The 20,585-nt window shown below is 39.4% G+C and overlaps 1 protein-coding gene across 2 annotated transcripts; it reads left to right on the forward strand.

Annotated features, from left to right (window-relative positions):
- The first annotated feature begins 263 nt into the window (after window positions 1-263).
- si:dkey-174m14.3 (uncharacterized protein LOC563117 homolog) lies at window positions 264-20,580 on the forward strand. Of its 2 annotated transcripts, XM_043219235.1 has the most exons (7): window positions 280-731; window positions 8,354-8,560; window positions 10,509-10,670; window positions 14,760-14,826; window positions 15,665-15,772; window positions 15,891-15,971; window positions 17,959-20,580. In XM_043219235.1, exons 2-7 carry the CDS (start codon window positions 8,463-8,465, stop codon window positions 19,342-19,344), a joined length of 1,902 nt encoding a protein of 633 aa, XP_043075170.1. In that variant the 5' UTR covers window positions 280-731; window positions 8,354-8,462; the 3' UTR covers window positions 19,345-20,580. The 2 variants fall into 2 exon arrangements, with proteins under 2 accessions (XP_043075171.1, XP_043075170.1); XM_043219236.1 differs by lacking the exon at window positions 8,354-8,560 and having other exon boundaries at window positions 264-731.
- Window positions 20,581-20,585: the final 5 nt, after the last annotated feature.

Consider the following 20,585-nt stretch of genomic DNA (forward strand, 5'->3'; position numbering starts at 1 on the left):
ACGTACTGCCTGCCTGCCTGCCTGGTGTTGAATTAATAGGACTGCTGGAACGGCCCTTGGTCACTGCTGCACACTAAATCTGAATGAGAATGTGAATTCCTCTGACATAATCTCACTTTTGCATTATTCATGGGGCGGCAGAGAGACAGATCGAGCAAGCGAGAAAGAGAGAGAGAGAGAGAAAGAGAGAAAGCTGTAGCACGCAGTGGATGTGAGAACCGGAGTGCCTCCCCATCCATCCCTCCCTCCGATTCTTTCATCAACAGATGAGCCCACCTGTTTCCCCCTCTCTCTCTCTCTCTCTCTCTCGCTCTCACACTCTTTTTCTCACCCGCTCCCTCTCTCTCTCTCTGGTCTGCTGTCTGTCCTCACATCCTGTGGATCTTCACGAAGCCGATGAGCGAGTTTCTCTCGGGGAGGAGGAAGGAGAGGGGGCGGCGTGTATGATGTTGTGTATCTGCATTCTGGCTGCGACTGTGCTTTCCATTCGCACTTAATCTGTCAAGATTTCTCCCCTCCTCGCACATGAGATCGGTGCAGAAGTATACTGGCACCGTTGGGTAGAGAGAGAGCAAGAGAAAAGGGAGAGACGGGAGAGAGAAAGAGAGAGAGAGAGAGAGCGAGAGAGCCAGACTGCGCAGTGATGCTTCGGGAACCAGGGGCACGTTGCTTTCACTAATCGCCTCTTCTTCCTTCTTCCAGGCTTCAGACGAGGAGATGCAGACCATAAGGTAAGTGGCTTCACCTTTCTGTCATTTTCTGTTCCTCTACCCCTGTCTTTCTCCCATCCCACGATGCCTGGACTGCAGCAAGGAATTCACCCTCGTAACTGTGCCCGCATTCTCCACCAAAAAAACGGATGCTTCGAAAGCTTCTGGGAGCTTAGTTGTTTCGGTCGCGGATCACATCCGAGTTTGCGTTTGCATTTCACGACGAGCAGATTCATCAGAGGAGACCTGTAGAGATGTAGAAAGCCACATAATGGCTATTCCCAAAAGCGAACGGCCCCTTACCATTGGCCTGGAGACGATTCAAGCCATGCATGTGCTCTCATCGGATCGCAGTTCCCTAAGGCGACGTCGGAAACGGGGCTGGGGATATTGTTTATGAGCGTGCTAAGTGTTGACTGCCGCCGCTGTATATTATAGTATAGAAGTCATGTGGGGGGAAAAGGTATGACTCAAGCTCAGTGGGGGAGGCTTGACGGATTTATTGGGGGTTCCCCCTCCTTCGCATGAATTATTAATAGATTACAGGGCGAAAGAGAAATGCTGAAAAGTCACGCTGATGGATTTCAGCTTCGCGTTGCTAAGAGGGATGAAAAAAGCGCAAAGTAAATGTGTTCGTGATTGAAGCCTCGTGGGTTGCCACGATTGAGGTGTCAGTTCGCAGAATTCATTTCTTAAAACATTTCCTGCCCGCACATCTGAACCGATTAGAATAATCGCAATGGATACATTAAGATGCACGCGAATATCGAAAAAGCAGACCCAGTCATCTATGTGTAATCATATCGGGGATGCAGTTCTTAATGTGGGACATGGTTTAAACTATTAATATCCTCAGTACTAGATCAAGCAATTAACAAGTCGTTTTAATTGAGTAGTTAGGAAGTGTTTGTTGGTTCACTTCTGTTATAATCGCTCCATAGGTGATGCTGCTGCATTGTGTGGAATAAGCGCATACAAAGAGCGCCAAGGTCTGAATCATGTCAGCGTTGATTCTGCAAAGGTGGTACGTGATGGACAGAATATGCAAACATAAGGTGAAACACCAATTATCGTCCCAATTTTTTTGCAAATATCCAGCATGGCCTTGACCCCTCGGTGCAGCAAATCTGATGTAACACGCTGAAATCGCTCCTCCTTAGTACTTTTTTCTTTTTCCACACAGTAAAAAAAACCCTGAAATCCGTTCGCATTTAATTCAGGTATTATATTTCGAATGGTGGGAAGTAACATTTCTACAAGTTACGATATGATCTTTTTGCATATACCTGAGTGAAACTCGCAGAGCCCCCAAAATAAAAAAAGCACATAAAATGGATATATATATATATATATATATATATATATATATATATATATATATATATATATATATATATATATATATATATATATAGTATAATAATTATTTAATATTATAGTGTAATAATATTTATATTATTTATTTTTATTACTGACAATTAAGCTCAGCAAATGATTAGTTTGCTTATTTTGTAATTCTCATTATTGTACTGATGATTTTCATTAGTTTCTCATTACTACTCGTTACACAACAATGAAGTTCATCCTGTCTGGACAAAGTCTTTCTATATTAAAAACGAGCCTAGGCTAAAAAGAAAGTACAAGAAAAACCAACATAATATATAAACCATTTGTCTTTTAAATATGCCATGTTATATTAACGAGGTAATAGGCTTACTGCATTAAAAACTAATCTTCATGTAAAAAAATCTTTATTTAGTATGCACAAAACATGCATGATTTATTTAAGAGTAAAATATGATTCAGACATATTGCGTTGACATATGTGGAAAAAAAAGGATACATGTACGGTCAGTTTCAAAACATGGTAATATTGCAGTTTTGTAGTACAGTATGCAATATATATTTAAAAATACATACATATGTAATATTAGATCATTAGAGTAACATAAATTTGCTCCAATGTTTGTGAAATTGTGTTTGTGTAAACACATTACAATGAGGATCTTTGAAAAGTAATGATTATTTGCCAGAATCTTTGTTGCTACGCTACCGAATGCGATTAATGTAACACTAAAATGTGACTTTTGATCATACAGCAGCACAGTTAGTCTAGAAAACTGTTGCATATGATCATTCTGTTGCTTTCGGTGTATGTTGCTTTGTTGGACGACGTCTGCATCCATGTTTTGCAGCCTTGGGCTCCGATGTTCTCAGTCTGTTCGGAAGAATTGTTTATTAAAACATGTTTTTAATCAATCGGCGTTGCTATTTTTAACGCTTGCGAGCTCGTCCGCTTGCTGTTGTATGTGTATATATCCCCGCGTGTTCAGACATTTTTACGTACCACTCAGCCTGCCAACATTCAGGCTTGCAGGTTTAATATTTTATATACTAGCAGATCCCTGCATCCCAAGAGTATTCTCTCTCTCTCTCTCTCTCTCTCTCTCTCTCTCGGTTTTACTTCATTTGTTAATTGTTAATAATAATTGAAAACATATTTTGGATAAATTTTGCTGAAAAAGATTTGATATATATATATATATATATATATATTATATGATTATATATTTTTCTCTTTTTGCATTACTATGTTTTTGTTAACTCAATATATATGTACCCACTGTGTATTTTTATTTTACACACATATATATATATATATATATATATATATATATATATATATATGTGTGTGTGTGTGTGTGTGTGTGTATACATACACACATATATGCATGTTTCTTTGTGTTGTGAGTATTTGCAGCGCCCGTGTTGTCAAATCAATGAAGTCTTTATCTTAATTTGCACATGCTTTTTTCCATCTGCAGTTCGTTTCTTTATTTGTCTGCGTCGCGAGCGTTTGCAGCGCTTGTGTTGTCGAATTAAAGTCGTTTTATTCATGCATTCGTTGTTTTTCCCTATTTGCAGCGCACTGATCTATCTCGACCGCCGTGTGAATTATATTAACGTATGATTATTTTCAAAAAAATATATGCTGTACGTGCACGTATGTATATATACATAGTAAATACAAACAATAAACACACATACATTATGCAAACAAAACGTTTTATTTCGGTTGCTATTAATAGCAATTAATCGTTTGACTGCACTAATATGTACTAAATATAAATTCAGCTCACTTATATATTATTTCCTTTATTTAAAAGTAAAATAGTATGGCTTATCAGCCATTATTGGTTTCGAAAGTTGCAAAAAGTAGGTGATAGGCACTGACGAAAACCTTAACTCGACCAGAATTCGTCTCATTCTGATGGCGAGATGTCGTCCCGCCAAAGTTTCCTATCCTAGTTTTCAAGCAATTTTCCACAAAAATGAATCTCAATCCCAGAGCAAAAATGACTCCCAGTTGATTTGCCGGGCAACCATGACACATTTTATCATGGCCCTCGGCGCGACGTGTTGCTGCTGCTTCCTGGAATCCCATCGCACCCATCAGATTTCTGTTACTCATCCACAATTCTGCCCGGATAGACTGTCCTGATTCTTCTCCTCTTCGTTTATCTGCCATCTGCAGGCCGCATAATCCACTTAAGCCATAATTATTCCCCGCTGTTTGCAAGTGGGTGGCTGGTGGAAGGAGGGATGATGTGAGATTGAAAGTGAGAGTGAGAGATAGAGGGCGAAAGAGACAGAGAGAGTAACAACAAATCAAGTCAGTGCAGATAAACGACTGGATCGTTCCATCGTGTCGCGTGCGAATTTCGCGGCTTCGTCTGAACGAAACGGCATTCTGAAATCGTGTGTTTAGCTTACAACGAAATAGTCAATGAGGAAAAAAAAAGTAGGGCAGGACTTGATTGTGTCCACTGGGAATTGAGCGCATTGTAAAAAGTGGGCGGTTCATGCCAGACCTGAATGCGAGTTTGCGAGTGATTGTGGAGGAGTGCTTCCGACTTGACTTCTGAGGAGGCTTTTTGGCCAGGAACGTGGAGAATGAAGGTCTGGGTTGTATTTGGCTTTAACGGTATCCCGAGGTAATGCGGAAATAGCTGTTTACCTTGCTCCAGCTGCCCGTTGGTTGACGTTAAAACTGTGCTGCAGTCGTGACGTTAAAACCAAGGATACTTGCCAAGCACTCCCTGGAGATTTTTGGGATTTATAGCGGGCTTTTCAATTAAGGTCTGTGGTAAACATAACTCAGAGGTTTTGTTCGACGCTAACTGCGCACGCTCAAGCACCAAACGTTCTTATAAAGACATACAATGTTTAGTTTAAAAAAAATAAACACGCTTCAGAGTTTTACAATTATGGAAAACTTTCCTGTTGAGAGATTTTGGTTATACTTTATGGGGCTCAACTAGCTTTCGTCTCAAAAATCTTAAGTGAACTATAAATAGGCAAAGGCTGATTCTTGAACAAACCGGTTCTGTTTAATGAATCAGTGAAAAAAAAATCTGAGGTTTGAATTCAATTCTGTCGGTAAGTAAACTATTAGCCTTGATTTTAAATTCGAAGCGAAGTAGGAACTGAACACTACCAATTTTCAGTAAAATTAGTTTCAAATGAATGAATACTTTTATTCAATAAGAACGCATTAAACTGATCAAAAGTGACGTTTATGATGTTCAAAAGATTTCAGTTTTAAATAAACGCTGATCTTCTAAACTTTATTTACCAGAGAATCCTGAAAGAAAGAAAGCAGCTGTTTTCAACACTGGTAATGATAATTGTAATAATAATAACAATATTACTGATTTTACACTCTTTTACGCTATTTTGATCAAATAAATATACTTTATATGCTCACGTTATTTTAAGGTGTCCTTGTTACAGTGTAATTATACATACAATTACTGAGTAATATTAATTACTATATGGCCAGTAAGTCTTACATCATAGTTGTTATTGTAACCAATTAATCATTGTAGTTAAATATTATTGGTTATTATTGGTTTTAAAGAAACGAATGATATTGGTTCCAAATATAAGTTTGCTTCATCGAAGTGTTGCCAGATCCGCCGTATTTGGGCGACTTTTATACTGTTTCCTCTTGTTGTTCTTTTAGTCCGGAGGTCTATACGATCCCCTGTCTCCCTTCTGACTGGATGTTGACCCGAAATGCGATTGAGGTATATATGTTTTTAAACAGCCGGATTGGATTTGTTACGCAGACCTGGCAACCCTCGTCCTGTTTGATTCCATGTTGTTTAGTTGATCCGCAGGCTTTCGCGAGGTGTACGTCGGCCCGCGAGTGAACGTGTGGTGCATCATGGGATGCGTGTCAGTGCAGGTACGTGTGCTCATACAATGAGGGGGTTTTCTGGGAGATAATCTCTCCGCGTTGAGAGGCGCAGAATACAAAGCGGAGGTGAGATGAGAGGCAGTTTCACACCTCTCGTTTTCTGTCGCTCATTCCTTTCTTCCGTCTCACTCCTGCCCCTCTAATCTTCCAGCTCCACTTGTCTTTCATTCCCTCCCTCGCGCCTCTAAAATGTCAGCTGCTCTTTCCAAAAGATCAAATGCAGGCAATGCAGCGGCTGCAGCCCCCCGTGATACGAGACGCATTGACTTCTGTGGCCCGCCGTGGGAGTGCACTTGCCCCTCGTGATGTGGTATATGTTCGTGGGTGAGGATTTAGGGAGATGTATTATATTGACAACCTGCGGTGATTCAGACGAGAGAGAGAGAGAGAGAGAGAGAAAAGAGTGAGCGATGAGTCAGAGGTGGGGGAAACCAAAGAGAAATGCATAATCAATTGTCACAAAAATCTCTCCTTTCTCATCTGATGGACCGGATGGAAACAGGCGACAAAAAGACAGGGAAAAAGATGTCATTCAGTGCAAAAATAAAAACAGACATGTAAAAAAATCCACAATGCACTTTATTTTCAATAGGGTTTAATTAATGCTATTTTTATACAGTTTTTAAAGCAACCTTTTTGGATGCAAAAAAAATTTGTGTCCTGGTAAATCCTACATTTTGGGAACAACAAAGATGACAATATCTGAAATCCTCGTCCTTTAAATGAAGATTATAAACTTTAGTTCGACTAGCCGTCAATGCAATTTATTCGGTTTTCAAATTAAAGTACTAATAACTAAAAATGAAACTTCAGTATGACATTAAAATAACGGTACATTCTGTATGTGTTAAAACACTTTAAATGGCAGCAAATTTCTGATTTCATCTTGTTGCACAATACACGACATTCATGTATATTTAAAAAGGAATGTTAATCAAGATGAATCAAATAGGTGAAAAAGACTATAATTACCTAATATGCCTAAATAATTAATGATACCTAATTTTGAATGTAATGCATGTTCATGTGTGCTGTATCCTTGTTGTAAAGTGTTTTCATAGTTTTCATAGTTTTTTGAGTTAAAAGAATTTTGTAATATGAAATTTGACAGTTAGACAGTTAGAAATTGGACTGTACAGAAATTTAAATCTACACACTAATAGTCACGCAATACTGATGTTAACATGAATCATTTGAGAATAATAATTTGCAGGGTTTGATGTGATATGAGCTAATTGATCGTTCGATTTAATCACCATTGGTGGCGCAATTTATTGTAGTGCTTTTTCCCTCAGTTGGTCAGATCAAAGTGTGGAAGACCTATTACTTGTTCAGATGACAATATTTGGTGAAAACTCTTAATTGGGTCCAAGATGTAGTTCAGAATCTGTAATTACTAAGTAGAGGATTTTCAGGAGCACGACCGGCGCATTGGATATGATTCCCCAAGGAACTGGAACACCACGTTTTCAAATATAGATGGCGACAACGAGGCAAAACGTATAGACTGCAGCTTTAAAATGAAAATGATTAAAATAATCCACAAAATGATACAACAATGCATTCACAAGTCAACTATCTCATTCAATGTGCTCATCTTTGAAATACGGTATAATACAGTAAAATTGGGCGATATCATTACCGTTTAAAATTAGTTTTATATTTTAATATATATTAAAGGTAATTTATCCCTTTGATGCAAAATAGAATTTTCAGCATCAGTGCTCCAGTCTCCACTGTGACACAGACATAATGCGCTCAGTGTTTTCGACATTCAAGCTTTTCAAGAGAATAAAAAAAAAGTCGAGCGCCAAATCAGCTTGATTTCTGAGCAATCACGTAACACTGAAAGAGTTGCTGTAGTTTCAAATAAAAAAATATATCCGTGCTCGGCATAAGAGACTTCCTTCAAGAAAACAACATATTGCTAAATTTATAGTAGTGGCTAGTATAAAACGTATCTTTTTCGAAAACGGAATCGCCTCCTTTCGAAGTTTTGGGCCTCGTTTTCGAAGCCTATTAGCGGAAAAGTTGGCGTAAACGCGCGGTATAAACCGCAGCACTCTATAGATCTACGCCGACGTGAGGTTCTGCATGTGAGCGTTTTTGATGAAGTCGCAAGCTGTCTCATCGTGTTCCTACCTTAATTCATCTCGCCGCTCACGCTCGCACCTGTACGAGAGACCTCCAGTCAAACCCAAACATCAGCCCAAAGAGGTTAATTACGCCTGTCGCCGCGCGCCCGTTCTTGCCGTGACAGTTTCGTGCACGAAGCTCCGAGGAGAATCGCAAGTTTGATGACACTTTCTTAATTGCTGTCGGTATTATTTTGTAATATGATTGCGAGCGCCGCCGGCCGCTCTTTTTGCTCTGTTGGCAGGATCTCCAGCGGTCTGTCAGGGCTGCTGCACGGGAAACGTAACCTCAGACTCGAGCAGGAATAAGTGGAATCTCTGTTAGGGGGGCGGAGAATTTATACACAGACCTTCATGAGAGGTGGCCTACTGCGAAAAACCATGAAAAAGATATATATTGGGAAAACAGCCCTTAAAACCTCTCGAAATGGTTGTAAACATCAGAAAAAGAGGTAAGATGCTCTCTCAAACCTGTCGTCCGCCCACCACAGTCATCCCATCAACCATGTGCATCCCCGTCGAGTGCTGAACTGTGACAGATTGACCATCGTGAGTGCTGTTGCTACAAGTGTTGACCAATGAATGCACTACTGTACACACGGACAGGACCATAATCACCTGCTCTTCAATCCACTTGTGACCATGGATGTAGTACTGTTTTGTTAAATACGGCTGTTTGAAGAAATTACTAAAGCGATACACAAACCAACATTTGAAACAAATCACGCAGCGTCATGTGCATACAGACTATGACCAGCGTATGACCATCGACTCTCCTTCACGTGGCAAAATTCTCGCGCAGAAGAGAGAGAAGGGTAATTGTCACATATTTCTCAGTGATTGTCGAGTTTTGAATTAATGGTACACATAGGACATTTTCAAAAAAGAATAAAAGAAGCGATATAAATTCTATAATGAAGGTTGAACTGTGTTCTTGTAAAAATAATAATGAAAAGAAATGTAGAAATCAGTCTTACAATACTGTACAAAATGCATTAATATTTAGGATTTAAGACTTTAATGTTATGAGCAATTGTTCATTTATTTTTGCCATACGTCCGTGCAATTTTTACGATTTCAATTTCTGTAATTTTAATTCACTAGTTCACTTGCCAACTAACACGTGCAGATATTCGCAATTATTTACAGAAATCTGTGCAATGAATCTTTTGACAGCCCTATAGTTTTTACCATTTCATATTCATGTTTATATTATCTTTATTTTTTTTAAATCGCTAGTTCATGTGCAGCAAATTATTTTCAGTGATCAGACTTATATACAGTGTGCTACAAATATATGAGTCTTGTCAAACGATTAATTGCGATTAATCGCATCCAAAATTAATGTTTTGTTTACATAATATATGTGTGTGTAAATGTATTATTTAGGTAAATACACACATACAGCATATATTTAGAAAAAAACCCTGTATATATATATATATATATATATATATATATATATATATATATATATATATATATATATATATATATACCCATCTTATTTTGGAACATACTGTACAGTGTTACAATGGTGTTCACTGACATGTGATGAAGTACCCTGAATACAATGATATTTGAATTTGTAGTATGCACTGCGGTGTCCCCCTACTGTATTTTGTTAGGGGAATCCAGCTTTCATTTTTAGTCAGGCTTAATGCCTGTCTGTACTGAGGCATCAGCAGTGATAGCAGCGCGTGATTGCGTGTTGTGCTGTATCCTGCCGAGAATATGTGTGTGCGCTCACTTTCACATACACGTGTGTATCGATTGCCAGTACATTCATCGCTCAGACGTGTTACATCCTCACTGCTTTAGACACGTGTTGTCTGGCCGCCAAGCGAGGTCTGTGGCATGCTGAAAGCCATCGGCTCTCTCAACGGCTAGAAAGTCATTACCGTTCACCAAACATCTGTCCATCAATACTAAACCATTAGTACCTTCAGTGGTGCTCTTACGTATCGTAAAAAGCTGTGTTCGGTTCCATCCATCTCGCCCGCCCCAACCCCGCTTGTGTGTCTGATCTATAAATAGACCGTCTGTACATGGCACTGGTCATGTGACTAAGGATCAATGTGGGAAATGGGCATTAAAAAGGTCAGTAAACCTGATTTACCAAGGCACTCTTGATGTGAGCGTGTTTGGGTTGCAGTAAACGTGATCAGTGGGTTCTCTGACAGTTATCGATCACGTCAGCAACAACGAAGCACAAAAATACATTCGTAAACCCGGCCCAAACTGAGGTACAAACATTCATACAAAATAAACTGTTTCGATTTTGCATTGCCTACATTGATCCTGAACGTCTTGCCCGATCCATGCAGAACGGATTCTGGGACTGTTTTGTCAGTTTTCGTAACACGGAGCAAATGTAATGCCGCGCGCATCTGTATGCAGCTCTCTGCAGGAACAGAAGGAAGACCTGCGCAAACGTCTCTCCTACACCACTCATAAGCTGGAGCTTTTAGAGCGTGAGTTTGACTCCACCAGGCAGTACCTGGAGACTGAGCTGCGCCGAGCCCAGGAGGAGCTTGACAAGTTCACCGACAAATTACGCCGGTAAGAAGAGCGTACACAACAGCATCTGGCCTTAATATAGTGGGGCTTTCTATTCACAGATGGTAACTAACTGGACAATTTATCAGAGAGGACAATCAACTTTGCTCTCAATTTGCCTACTTACGCTCTTTATGCATGAACCTGCTGTTTACATTAGGGAAGCACGATATTAGATTTTTGCTGATATTTTTCAAATAATTCTAGCCCAAAGCCAATGCCTTTACCAATAATTCTCTTTTGTTTTAAACCTTTTTTTTTAGACAAATTCAGCGGTAACCTTGACATTTTATTGAGAGATTTTATCGGAACAGTGTAGATGGTCTTAAAGTTCTCAAAATCTCCTTGTGTCGTGATTTGTTTCAGAAAAAAATAAACAAAACAAAAAACACATGTTGCACGTTAATCCAAAACAGCGAACCTAATCACCATTCAATCAAGTTTGCTTCAATAATGACCACAACGACATGCAAGTTATCGGTCTTATCGGCGAGGAATATCGGCATAATTTTCCGTTCCAGTCCCATGCCGATATTTAAATTTTAAACCTGATTCTGTTATAGTTACGATCACGCATCCTTAGCTTACATCTATTCAAATACAACGCACATGCACGCTTTAACCTATTTGACGAAATCAGCCATGTTTATGTCCGGCATGAACATTACCTGCGTAATCGCACAGGAAGGTGTATATATGCGTTGTGATACCCTCTAACATGACAGAAGACATAACCCCGGTTACTTCATCCCATACATTTACTAAATTTAAACTTCTCCTTTGTTAACAATATTAAAACGCAATTTATGAACTACGCATATGCATTTGGTACTACAGAGGTACCTGGGGTGCTTTAAGGAAAGCCGTAAAACACAGTTAAAGCAACAGAGAACAAAAACAGTGAAGCGGTTCTCATATCCCTAGATCATTATTGACGGTTCTAACTAATGTGGTTCAAATGCCGTATGCGTGACAAAATTCGTGTTTTCAGGAAGCTAGCTAGTCACACGCTTGTCTCTGCAACAATGAATCGTACTACAGCGATTAAGAGAATTACATCGTTGTTCAGGAAACACACCACTGAAATAAAATTTCTGCTATATATTAGACAATTTCGAAAGAAAATGTCAGACCGTCTACATGTGAGCTGAATATAAAGCATAATTGGGTGATGCAGCAGGGAATGATTCACACAGAATCCAACACCAACGCATAATCAGGTCCATATCTAAATTGCTAAAAACAAACAAAATTAAGGTTATGTACTGCCCTAGTCAAATCCCTGACTTTAAACCACTGAAGCTATTTTTCACAGTGCTGTTTTGATCGTATTAAAGTTGCACTTACTATTTTTTTCTTTATTAAAAATGTTTTACTATTAAATAAATAAATAGTTCTTTTGACAAATATCATATCAGCAGTCTGATAAAGACTTTAATTTTACATTTAAAATGACAGACTTAGTCAACTCTTGGGGGTTGCCATGTTGAGATCCAACATGTTCTCACTTCAAATTCGTCACATATTGACGCTTGATCAGGACCCCTTGGTGTCGAGCTTTGAGCCTTTAGCATCACTTTTTGATGAGTTTACTCGATTGATTTCAGTTGTTCGCCTTAGGGTTGCTCTACCCCAAATTAAAAATTTTGTCATCATTGACTTACCCCCATGCCTTTCCAAACCAATCAAAGCTTCAATCATCCTCGAAGCACAATTTAAGATATTTTGGATTTAAACCGGGAGGCTTGTGACGGTCCCATTGACTGCCAATGAATGAAGTTTGGTCCACTGTCAAAGTCCATGAAAGTATGATTTGAATGAATAATATAGACATTAAATACATTTAAAATGTCACTGGTCACCTCCTACTGGCACGACATAACATGTAGAATCTTTATTTGAAATGTAACATCAAAAGATCAGTTACCCAACATTAGTCTATATCTGCAATATAAACTTTTTTATCCCAGTACTTTGGGTTTTAATTTGTGCAATATTCAGTCGGTGTGAAGCCTTTTCAAACATAAAGCTTACATGATGAAAACAGGTTTAAGTATTCCGATGTGATTGTGACATAGTGGAATCATCATCATTTAGGAATAAAATTGTGTATTTGAATCGAGATCTCACTCTTTTAATGTTTAATCTTGCATACACAACAGTCTGTAACCTATTTTTTGTACCAGACCACAAAAGTAACTCACCCAAGTGAAGACGAAGTGGCCCCGCTTACACGATCCATGTTTGAAATATTAATATTTTTTTAAATAGTTGTATCCGCCTGTTATATTCTGATTTCTTTTACTGACACGGCAAGTTTAAGGACAAGGGTTGGGTTACATTACAACATATATGCAATAATGGCAACACTATTAACCAACATATTATATATTTAATCATTACAAAAACATTTCCAGTACCTTTCACTCCTTTATATTGACGGCAAAGATGAAGGACCCAGCATGTCGAAAAATGACGTCGAAAAACCAAGTGCGTCAAAAAATGATGCCAAAGGGACCTGACCAAGCGTCAATATTTGATGAGTTGGGAGTGAGAATAGACGTGTTCGACTTCATGCGGCTCTGCACAGACCGATTGGTGAGAATTGCTGCTTGCAGTCAGAGTAAGCTACCCTGTCAGATTTTGCTACCTCTCTTTAAAACCGACGATAAATACAGTTTACTGAATAGTGTTTTATTAACGTCTACACCTACCCCAACCCTAAACTTATCTCTTACAGTAATGCAAATGCATTAAATATTGTTGTTCAGCATGAGAAAAAGGATGTGGGCATGCTCAGTAAGCCCCGTCAGCACACTAGAACTGAAAGTGGAAACGTCAAGTCGGACACTTTCAATTGCCTCTCAGATGGCACGAGTAAAATGAAATACTGTCAAATACACAGACATTTCAAAAACTTAACGCAGCACCATCATCTGTTAAAGAATGAAGTTCAACCATGGACATATACTGTTTAAATACAATGAAGTGGGTGCTAAACAAAAAGAGAACGATAAATCACGCTTTAGCACTATTTTATGTGTGATAAAAAAAAACGGTAAGCAGTGAAAGAGGAAGGCATGAGAGCTTGAGGCAAGGAGTTTTATGTTTTAGCGCCATGTCGCATTGATTTCATGTCGCATTTTTATTGGTTGGTAAGTACATGTTGATCGTAGAAGCAAACACGCTGTGTGATGATCATGCTGTATCATAGGCTACCTTTGGCCACAAGATTCTCTCTCACTGTACGACACAGGACTTTAGGATGATAAAAGTCAGACTGGCTCAAGAGCAATGTAACACTTGCACTTGCTGATGACATTTGGATTTTTTACAGAAATGTACGCCATAGCATAGGAGTAGATACGTGTCGTCATCGTACAGTCTACACATATCGTAACCAAGTTTATTATATCCATGTCACACAGTAATCTGACATTCAGTGATCTTATAGGATTCCTAAAATCGTGCATCGTGTTCTTGGCTTAAGACAGGGGTCTCCAACCATGCTTCTGGTGAGCTACAGCCCTAAAGATTTTAACTTCAGCTCCACTTCAACACTGGAACCAGCTAATCAGCGTGTTCAGGGCTACTTGATAATTACAGACAGGTGTGGTGAAGCAAGGTTAGAACTTAAGTCTGCAGGAATTTGTTACCATTTAGCAACCATTTAGCGATTAATACTAGCGATGTTGAATTTCCCAGAATTTCCCCTAATAATTAAACATACTACAAGTTGTGATGCACTTTTTTTTTTTTTACCTTGCCTACTATTATGGATGCATAGTAAGCGAATTGGGACACAGAGATTGTTTCACTTCCCTTGGCCAATGCCAACTGAGTAGGAGTCAGTTATACAGTTATAGCTTGGCCATGTGTTGGGCTCATCGGTCCATTGTAAAATACATGTTATGAATTGATGCCGCAACAGATACCATAATGTAATGTGGAAGATGAACAGGTGGCGGGAGTTTTGGCAAACGACTTGTGATTGCCTAACAGATGTGTATAAGGAAATAAGGAAGGCGTTTAAGACCTTCAAGTGTTGTGCTGGATTTGACAAAAGGCGTTTTGTTCATGTGTTTCTCACAGAATACAGAGCAGTTACTCAGCACTGCAGAGGATCAACCAGGACTTAGAGGATAAAATCCACCGAAATGTGAGTGCACGCATCGGCCACACACTAAAAAAGCACAAATTATACAAGAGGTGTTTGGGTGAATGCGCACGCACTGCTTTTTGTTTTAATGTGCGAATGTTTCTGTTCGCATGCGTGTTTACGAGTGCTCATCTCCCTCTTTAAAGTGTTTTCCTGTATAAATGGTTTTTCGAGTGAAAGTGTTTACATCGCTGTCCACACTTCTGTCCGCGAGTGTACGTGTTTTCTGGCGTGGCAGATTAGGGAATGTGTTAAACGCGCAATAGCCCTGGATGCACTAAGAGTCTATTTGAATATCAATACACTTCCACTGGTGCGCCTGACGTTAATTATAGTCCATTACAACAGCCTGTCCGCCTTCACATGACAGTGTGATAGTGAGTCTATTATACTCGCAAAATCTGCATCACAGCCTGTTTGTTAATTTGAAGTTCGAAACAATTAAATTATAATTAGCCTGCCTGCTGCGGTACATTGCATGACCGTTACATGTCTGTATTAGAACCCACCCCTCAGGGTTTACTCTGAGTTTGTTATAGTAAACACGGTTTTTTAGCAACAGATTGCGCCCTTACAGACGTCAGTGATGACTCTGAAGGTTATGGGTTCAGGTATGAAAAGAAAATCATCTGATATCAGTCTTCTATTGATGTTCCTTTCAGTAAGCCAATTAATTCCCATCTGCTGCAGGAGTATCCTAGTATGACTTAACACGTGCACTGACTTCTCCCTGTGTGAAATTTTCTGTATTCCTACTGGTGGTCCATTAGGGCCTGTATCATTGCGAATGCATATCACATCGTTGGGTTTTTTTGAAAACGTGCTTCTTTTTATCCAGTCACAGCACCACGATGATGAGAAACGGGCTCTTAGCAGAGAAATCATCGTCCTTAACAATCATCTAATGGAAGCTAAGATGACCATTGAGAAACTGAGAGAGGACAATGTAAGAGAAATAATGACAATGTGATTTCTTTTACACACTGAGGCTTAATGGAGGTCTTTTGTAGGACGGTGTATTTGCTTTTCGTTACCTAATGTTCCTTTTCTACCACTCTCAATAGGACTTGTACAGAAAGGACTGTAACCTGGCTGCACAGCTCTTGCAGTGTAATAAGTCACATTACAGAGCCCAGTTATCTGAGGTAAGTTGTTGTAGTAGATGTTGTTGCCATTATTGTTTTGGTTATGGGTGCTAAGAGTATGCAGTAATTTGTGACCTAAAAAAATGTTATTCATTCGTATTATCTCGTATATATATTTTCTTTTCTCTAGGCCAATTTTTTTTATTAACTGTGTTTTATAAGAATGTTTCTTTCTTGTTAACTGGTAGCCATTTTAAAACCTTTCCATCCTGTTGGGTTCTAATTTTCTTGCCTTTGTGTACATTCACTACAATGAATAAATGTATTTACAATTGAATGATTGTAAATAATTTCATGCCTATATAATACAGTATATATAGTAGAAGTACTTCTTTAATTTACAACAAAATCAGTAATCAGTAAAAGTTTCATTATAACAGATAAAAAGAAATGTCTTGTTATTTTAGAAACAGTCCCATAACAATGGATGCTAATAGGCAAAAAATCTAAGTATTAAATAAAATGATATGAAATAATTTAACACAATATTGCTTCTATGGTAATGTACAAAATATGAGCTGAGTTTACTTTGCGACAGGTAAAATGGTTTAGTCAACAAGCCACGCATTTTCCTAACTGTTACATTTGGGGAAATGCTAATATATAAAAATTAAATAAACAGTCTGAAGTGTAATTGCATATTTATATTTAACAACAATGAATAAAAAAAGAGCATACCAGAATATTTACAGCGTCGTCTGTCAATGTCTTGGATAATAGTTATTTATAGGACTTCTGTTTCAAGGTCTTTATATAGCCTTTTTGGATGTCATCCACACAATATCTATTCTCTATCTAAATAAACCCAACTATGCCCTTTAGGGCAATATCAATTAAACAGTAAACCTCTTTGAAAGACTAATATTAATGTAGAAAATCATAAACAGAATTTATTTAGGTCAGCCATAGTAAGTTCTTGTTTAAATAAATATTGAGGTTCTGTCCCAATTAAGAATGGGTGACTTTTCTGGCAAGGTGAAAGTGGGAGGATGTTTAAGTAGTGATAATGTGTGCCAATAAACCTGGCAGTTTATTCTGCAAATCTGCTCTAAGCCTTATGCCAGTCCCATGATGTCTGGAGCAGAGACTTGTATTGGAATTCTGCCTTCTGTAAAAACCTGTTCACATTTGGCAGATATATTTGAATAGAAACATCAATGTGTCTGTTACACAATGTGTTCAGGGAATTCAGCCTTGCATATTGTTTTATATGAAAAAGCCAAAGATTTGGCACTAAGCATTCATTAAAATAGCTGGAAATAGCTGGACAAGGTGTCTCGTGTGGTTATGAGGAAAAATTACGTTTCTGAATAGCCACAGAATTTTTTTTTTTAAAAGCAGCCCAAAAAAATCTCATAACCGACAACACTTACAAGGTCAACAGATGTTGAATGAATTAGATATTAAATTGGATTTGTTGAACCGAGATCAACCCTACTGATTTTGATAAGAACTAAATTTTTGCTTTGTCTTGCCTCGTCTTTTTATGCTTCTATAATTAGCCATGTTCTGTTAGCTAATTAGCTGCAATTTACTTTCTTCTTGTTGCTATGGTGAAAGAACTGGGAGGTAAAAAGAGTTGTGATATTGGATTGATGCCTAGTACTCTGTGTGTAGTGTCAGTGGCAATGAAATCTGTGGTTCTTCCCTCTGGCCAATTTTTGCTAAATGAAATACTAAAAACCATGTACTTACATAGTACAGTCTTGTCTGAAGATGTTATACCGGCCTTTAACAATATCTATGGCTGTCTTCTTTGCAAATGTACTTCTGTGTTTACTGGCTACTCCGATTCCATTCATCGGTTTCTTGTATGTTTCTTACTGCCTCTTAAAGATATTGGCCTCACCCAAGCTGATATTCCCTCTTATCCCTCCCAGATAGGATTCCATTAGAGCCTACCTTTTTCTCGCTGTGTGTATGTCATCTAAACTCGTATTGTTCAGTGGGTCCATCTAATGGAAATCTATGCTTTACTCTCTCTCAGTTGCCTGCAGACTTTCAGGAGCGTGTAAGCTTGCACATGGAGGGTTCTTCCCTCTGCCACTCCCCATATGCCGACACAGTGCCTGCCTCTGTCATTGCTAAGGTCCTAGAGAAACCGGATGAGGTCTGCAGCAGTCAAGCCTCTCGCTCACCCAGCCCACAACCCCAGGAACGCCAGGGCTTCCTTGTGGGCACAAGCCTTGTGGGTAGCACTGAGCGCCTTGGCCTCCGAGCAACTTACAAATCAGACCTGTACAGCAGTGACACAGCACTTTATTGCCCTGACGAACGGAGACGAGAGCGCAGACCCAGCATGGACGTCCATGGACAGCGGACAGTGTATGAACCCCAGAACTCCACTGATAGCAACCCAGAAGAGGGATCTATGTCTCTGCAGCCCGGCTTCTCGCAGGACCACTTCCGAAAGTTTACAACCTCTCTGGGAGGAGGCTCTAGCTCTTACTCCAGCTTTAGTGGAGGAGGGTCAGAGGACAAGGGTCAGGATCCTCCGAGCAGTGCTGCATCTTCTCCACGCCACCACGGCCTTTACATGGACTGGAGAGATGGTGGCGAATACGAGCACAAGAGCGACTCTTCCTGGGAGAGGGAGAGTCCAAGCGCCTTTTCCAAGGGTCACACTTTTCAACCGCCTGAGTCCAGCCACCATCAGAATGGTAGCTCACCCATCTACAGCAGAACAATGTCCTCTTGTTATAGTGAACCTTACGAGCCCCTGCCACCTTCCACCTCACCCAGCATCACCTATGGTGACAGTCGGCGTGGAAGTGCTTTTGCTCCTGAGGAAGAAGAGCTGATTGGTCGGTGGCGGCAACTGAGTGTAGAAGATCTGAGTGCCCACTCATACCGCAGTCCTGGACGGGCCTCACCCTACAGCTTCTCTGAACAGCACTTCTCTGTCCGGCCTGCAAAGATTCGCCTTGGTCCTCTCTACAGTAGCTTCCAGGAGGGTACTGATGTATATCACCATCATGCTGGGGTACTAGATCCGTTCTCTAGCCCCAGCCCTGATTGCAGCCCAGGCCTACGGCAGCAACAAAGCCAACCTCACCTGTACCGCTCCAAGGAGGATAGCCAAGAGTCCGAGCACAGCCTCTACAGCCCCAAGGATGGTGGGGTGGCAGCCGGGGGCCAGGCAACGGAGTACGTTGACGTAAGTCCCAACAGTTCAAATGAGTCACTGGACCATGGATCTCTGGAGATGGCTGCCGAGCTGCAGCATTACCAACCCGAGAGGCACAGCGTGTCCCCTCAGGGAACAACCCCACCACCTCCTCCACAACAACCGTACCAAAAATTTGGCACACTAGGGCTGTCACGTAAGGACAGTCTCACCAAGGCACAGCTCTATGGTACTCTACTAAACTAAGAGCAGAGTTTCCCGGTTACTCTCTTTTACAGCTCTGTGGTACTCTACTAAACTAAGAGCAGGGTTTCTGGGTTACTCTCTTTTACAGCTCTATGGTACTTTACTAAACTAAGAGCAGGGTTTCCGGTTTACTCTCTTTTGTCAGTAGGTTTTGAATGTTAAGCTACAGTTTGAGCCAAACACATGATGGGATTTTCTGTTGAATATTTTTAGTCCATCAGCTCTGTTATCATTTTTTTCTCTCTAATTCTGTATCTGTTACAGTGTTTTCTAAACATCTAACATGAATTGCTCATGTTTCTACAGTTAATATGAAGCTCTAACATTCAGCACTATTTGTATAGCCTATTTTGAAAGTTTATTAATGGTTCTGTGTGGTTTGTGAGAAAGTATTTTAAGTGCATTAGGTGCATTATGAATTTTTTGAAACTTGTCTGGAGAGAGAGAGAGAGATTTACTTTGTTTTACCAAAAGCCTTCTGGGCTCATAAAGGTTTTGTGAATGGGCAGCACATGCTATGTAAAAAAATGCTAATTTTGACAAGAAATTTGATCTTTTATTATATAATTTATGAATAGCTGTATTTATTGTTAAGTATGCTATATCTATAATTGTTTAATAAATGTAACACTATGGACAGATTCTAAAATCTATATAATTGTAAATTATTTATATTGCTATAAATAAGGCAATCAGCACAATTATACACACCGCAAACAATTACACATGCCTCAAATGAAGTTAAGTCATGATGACAATTTGAGATTTCACAACGACCCACTGACAGATCGTTCCACAGGCTTGTGGGACGAGACCTTGTGAAGATATTTTTGAGAATAAACTCTGCATGGATTCATATTACCCTAATTCAGCCCTTGAAGATCAAGTCTCAACCAAAGCGATACTTCTAATCTATTTCTATTTCAAATAGATTTGATACTACTTAAATCTATTACACCATCAAACAAGTATATATTGAAAGCACTGGGCATTTTTTTAAACTCCTGATGTGTTTTGTTGGGCGATGGAATTTCTGAGGTGATTGTTCTTTTCGATGTTTTCTCTCTTTTGTTCCTCAGTGCTGTAAGCCCCTCCCTCAGGCCCTCTCTACCTCACGATTCAATCCCTCTCTTCTTTCTTAATCAGCTGGGATCCTGTGTCAGTTGACACAATGATGCATGACTCTGTTTCTTCTGTTTTGCTTTCTATATCTAATAAAGCACAATAGTTGCACCATGCCT

Source organism: Puntigrus tetrazona, chromosome 20 (assembly GCF_018831695.1).
Source record: "Puntigrus tetrazona isolate hp1 chromosome 20, ASM1883169v1, whole genome shotgun sequence".
Classification (NCBI taxonomy): Eukaryota; Metazoa; Chordata; class Actinopteri; order Cypriniformes; family Cyprinidae; genus Puntigrus; species Puntigrus tetrazona.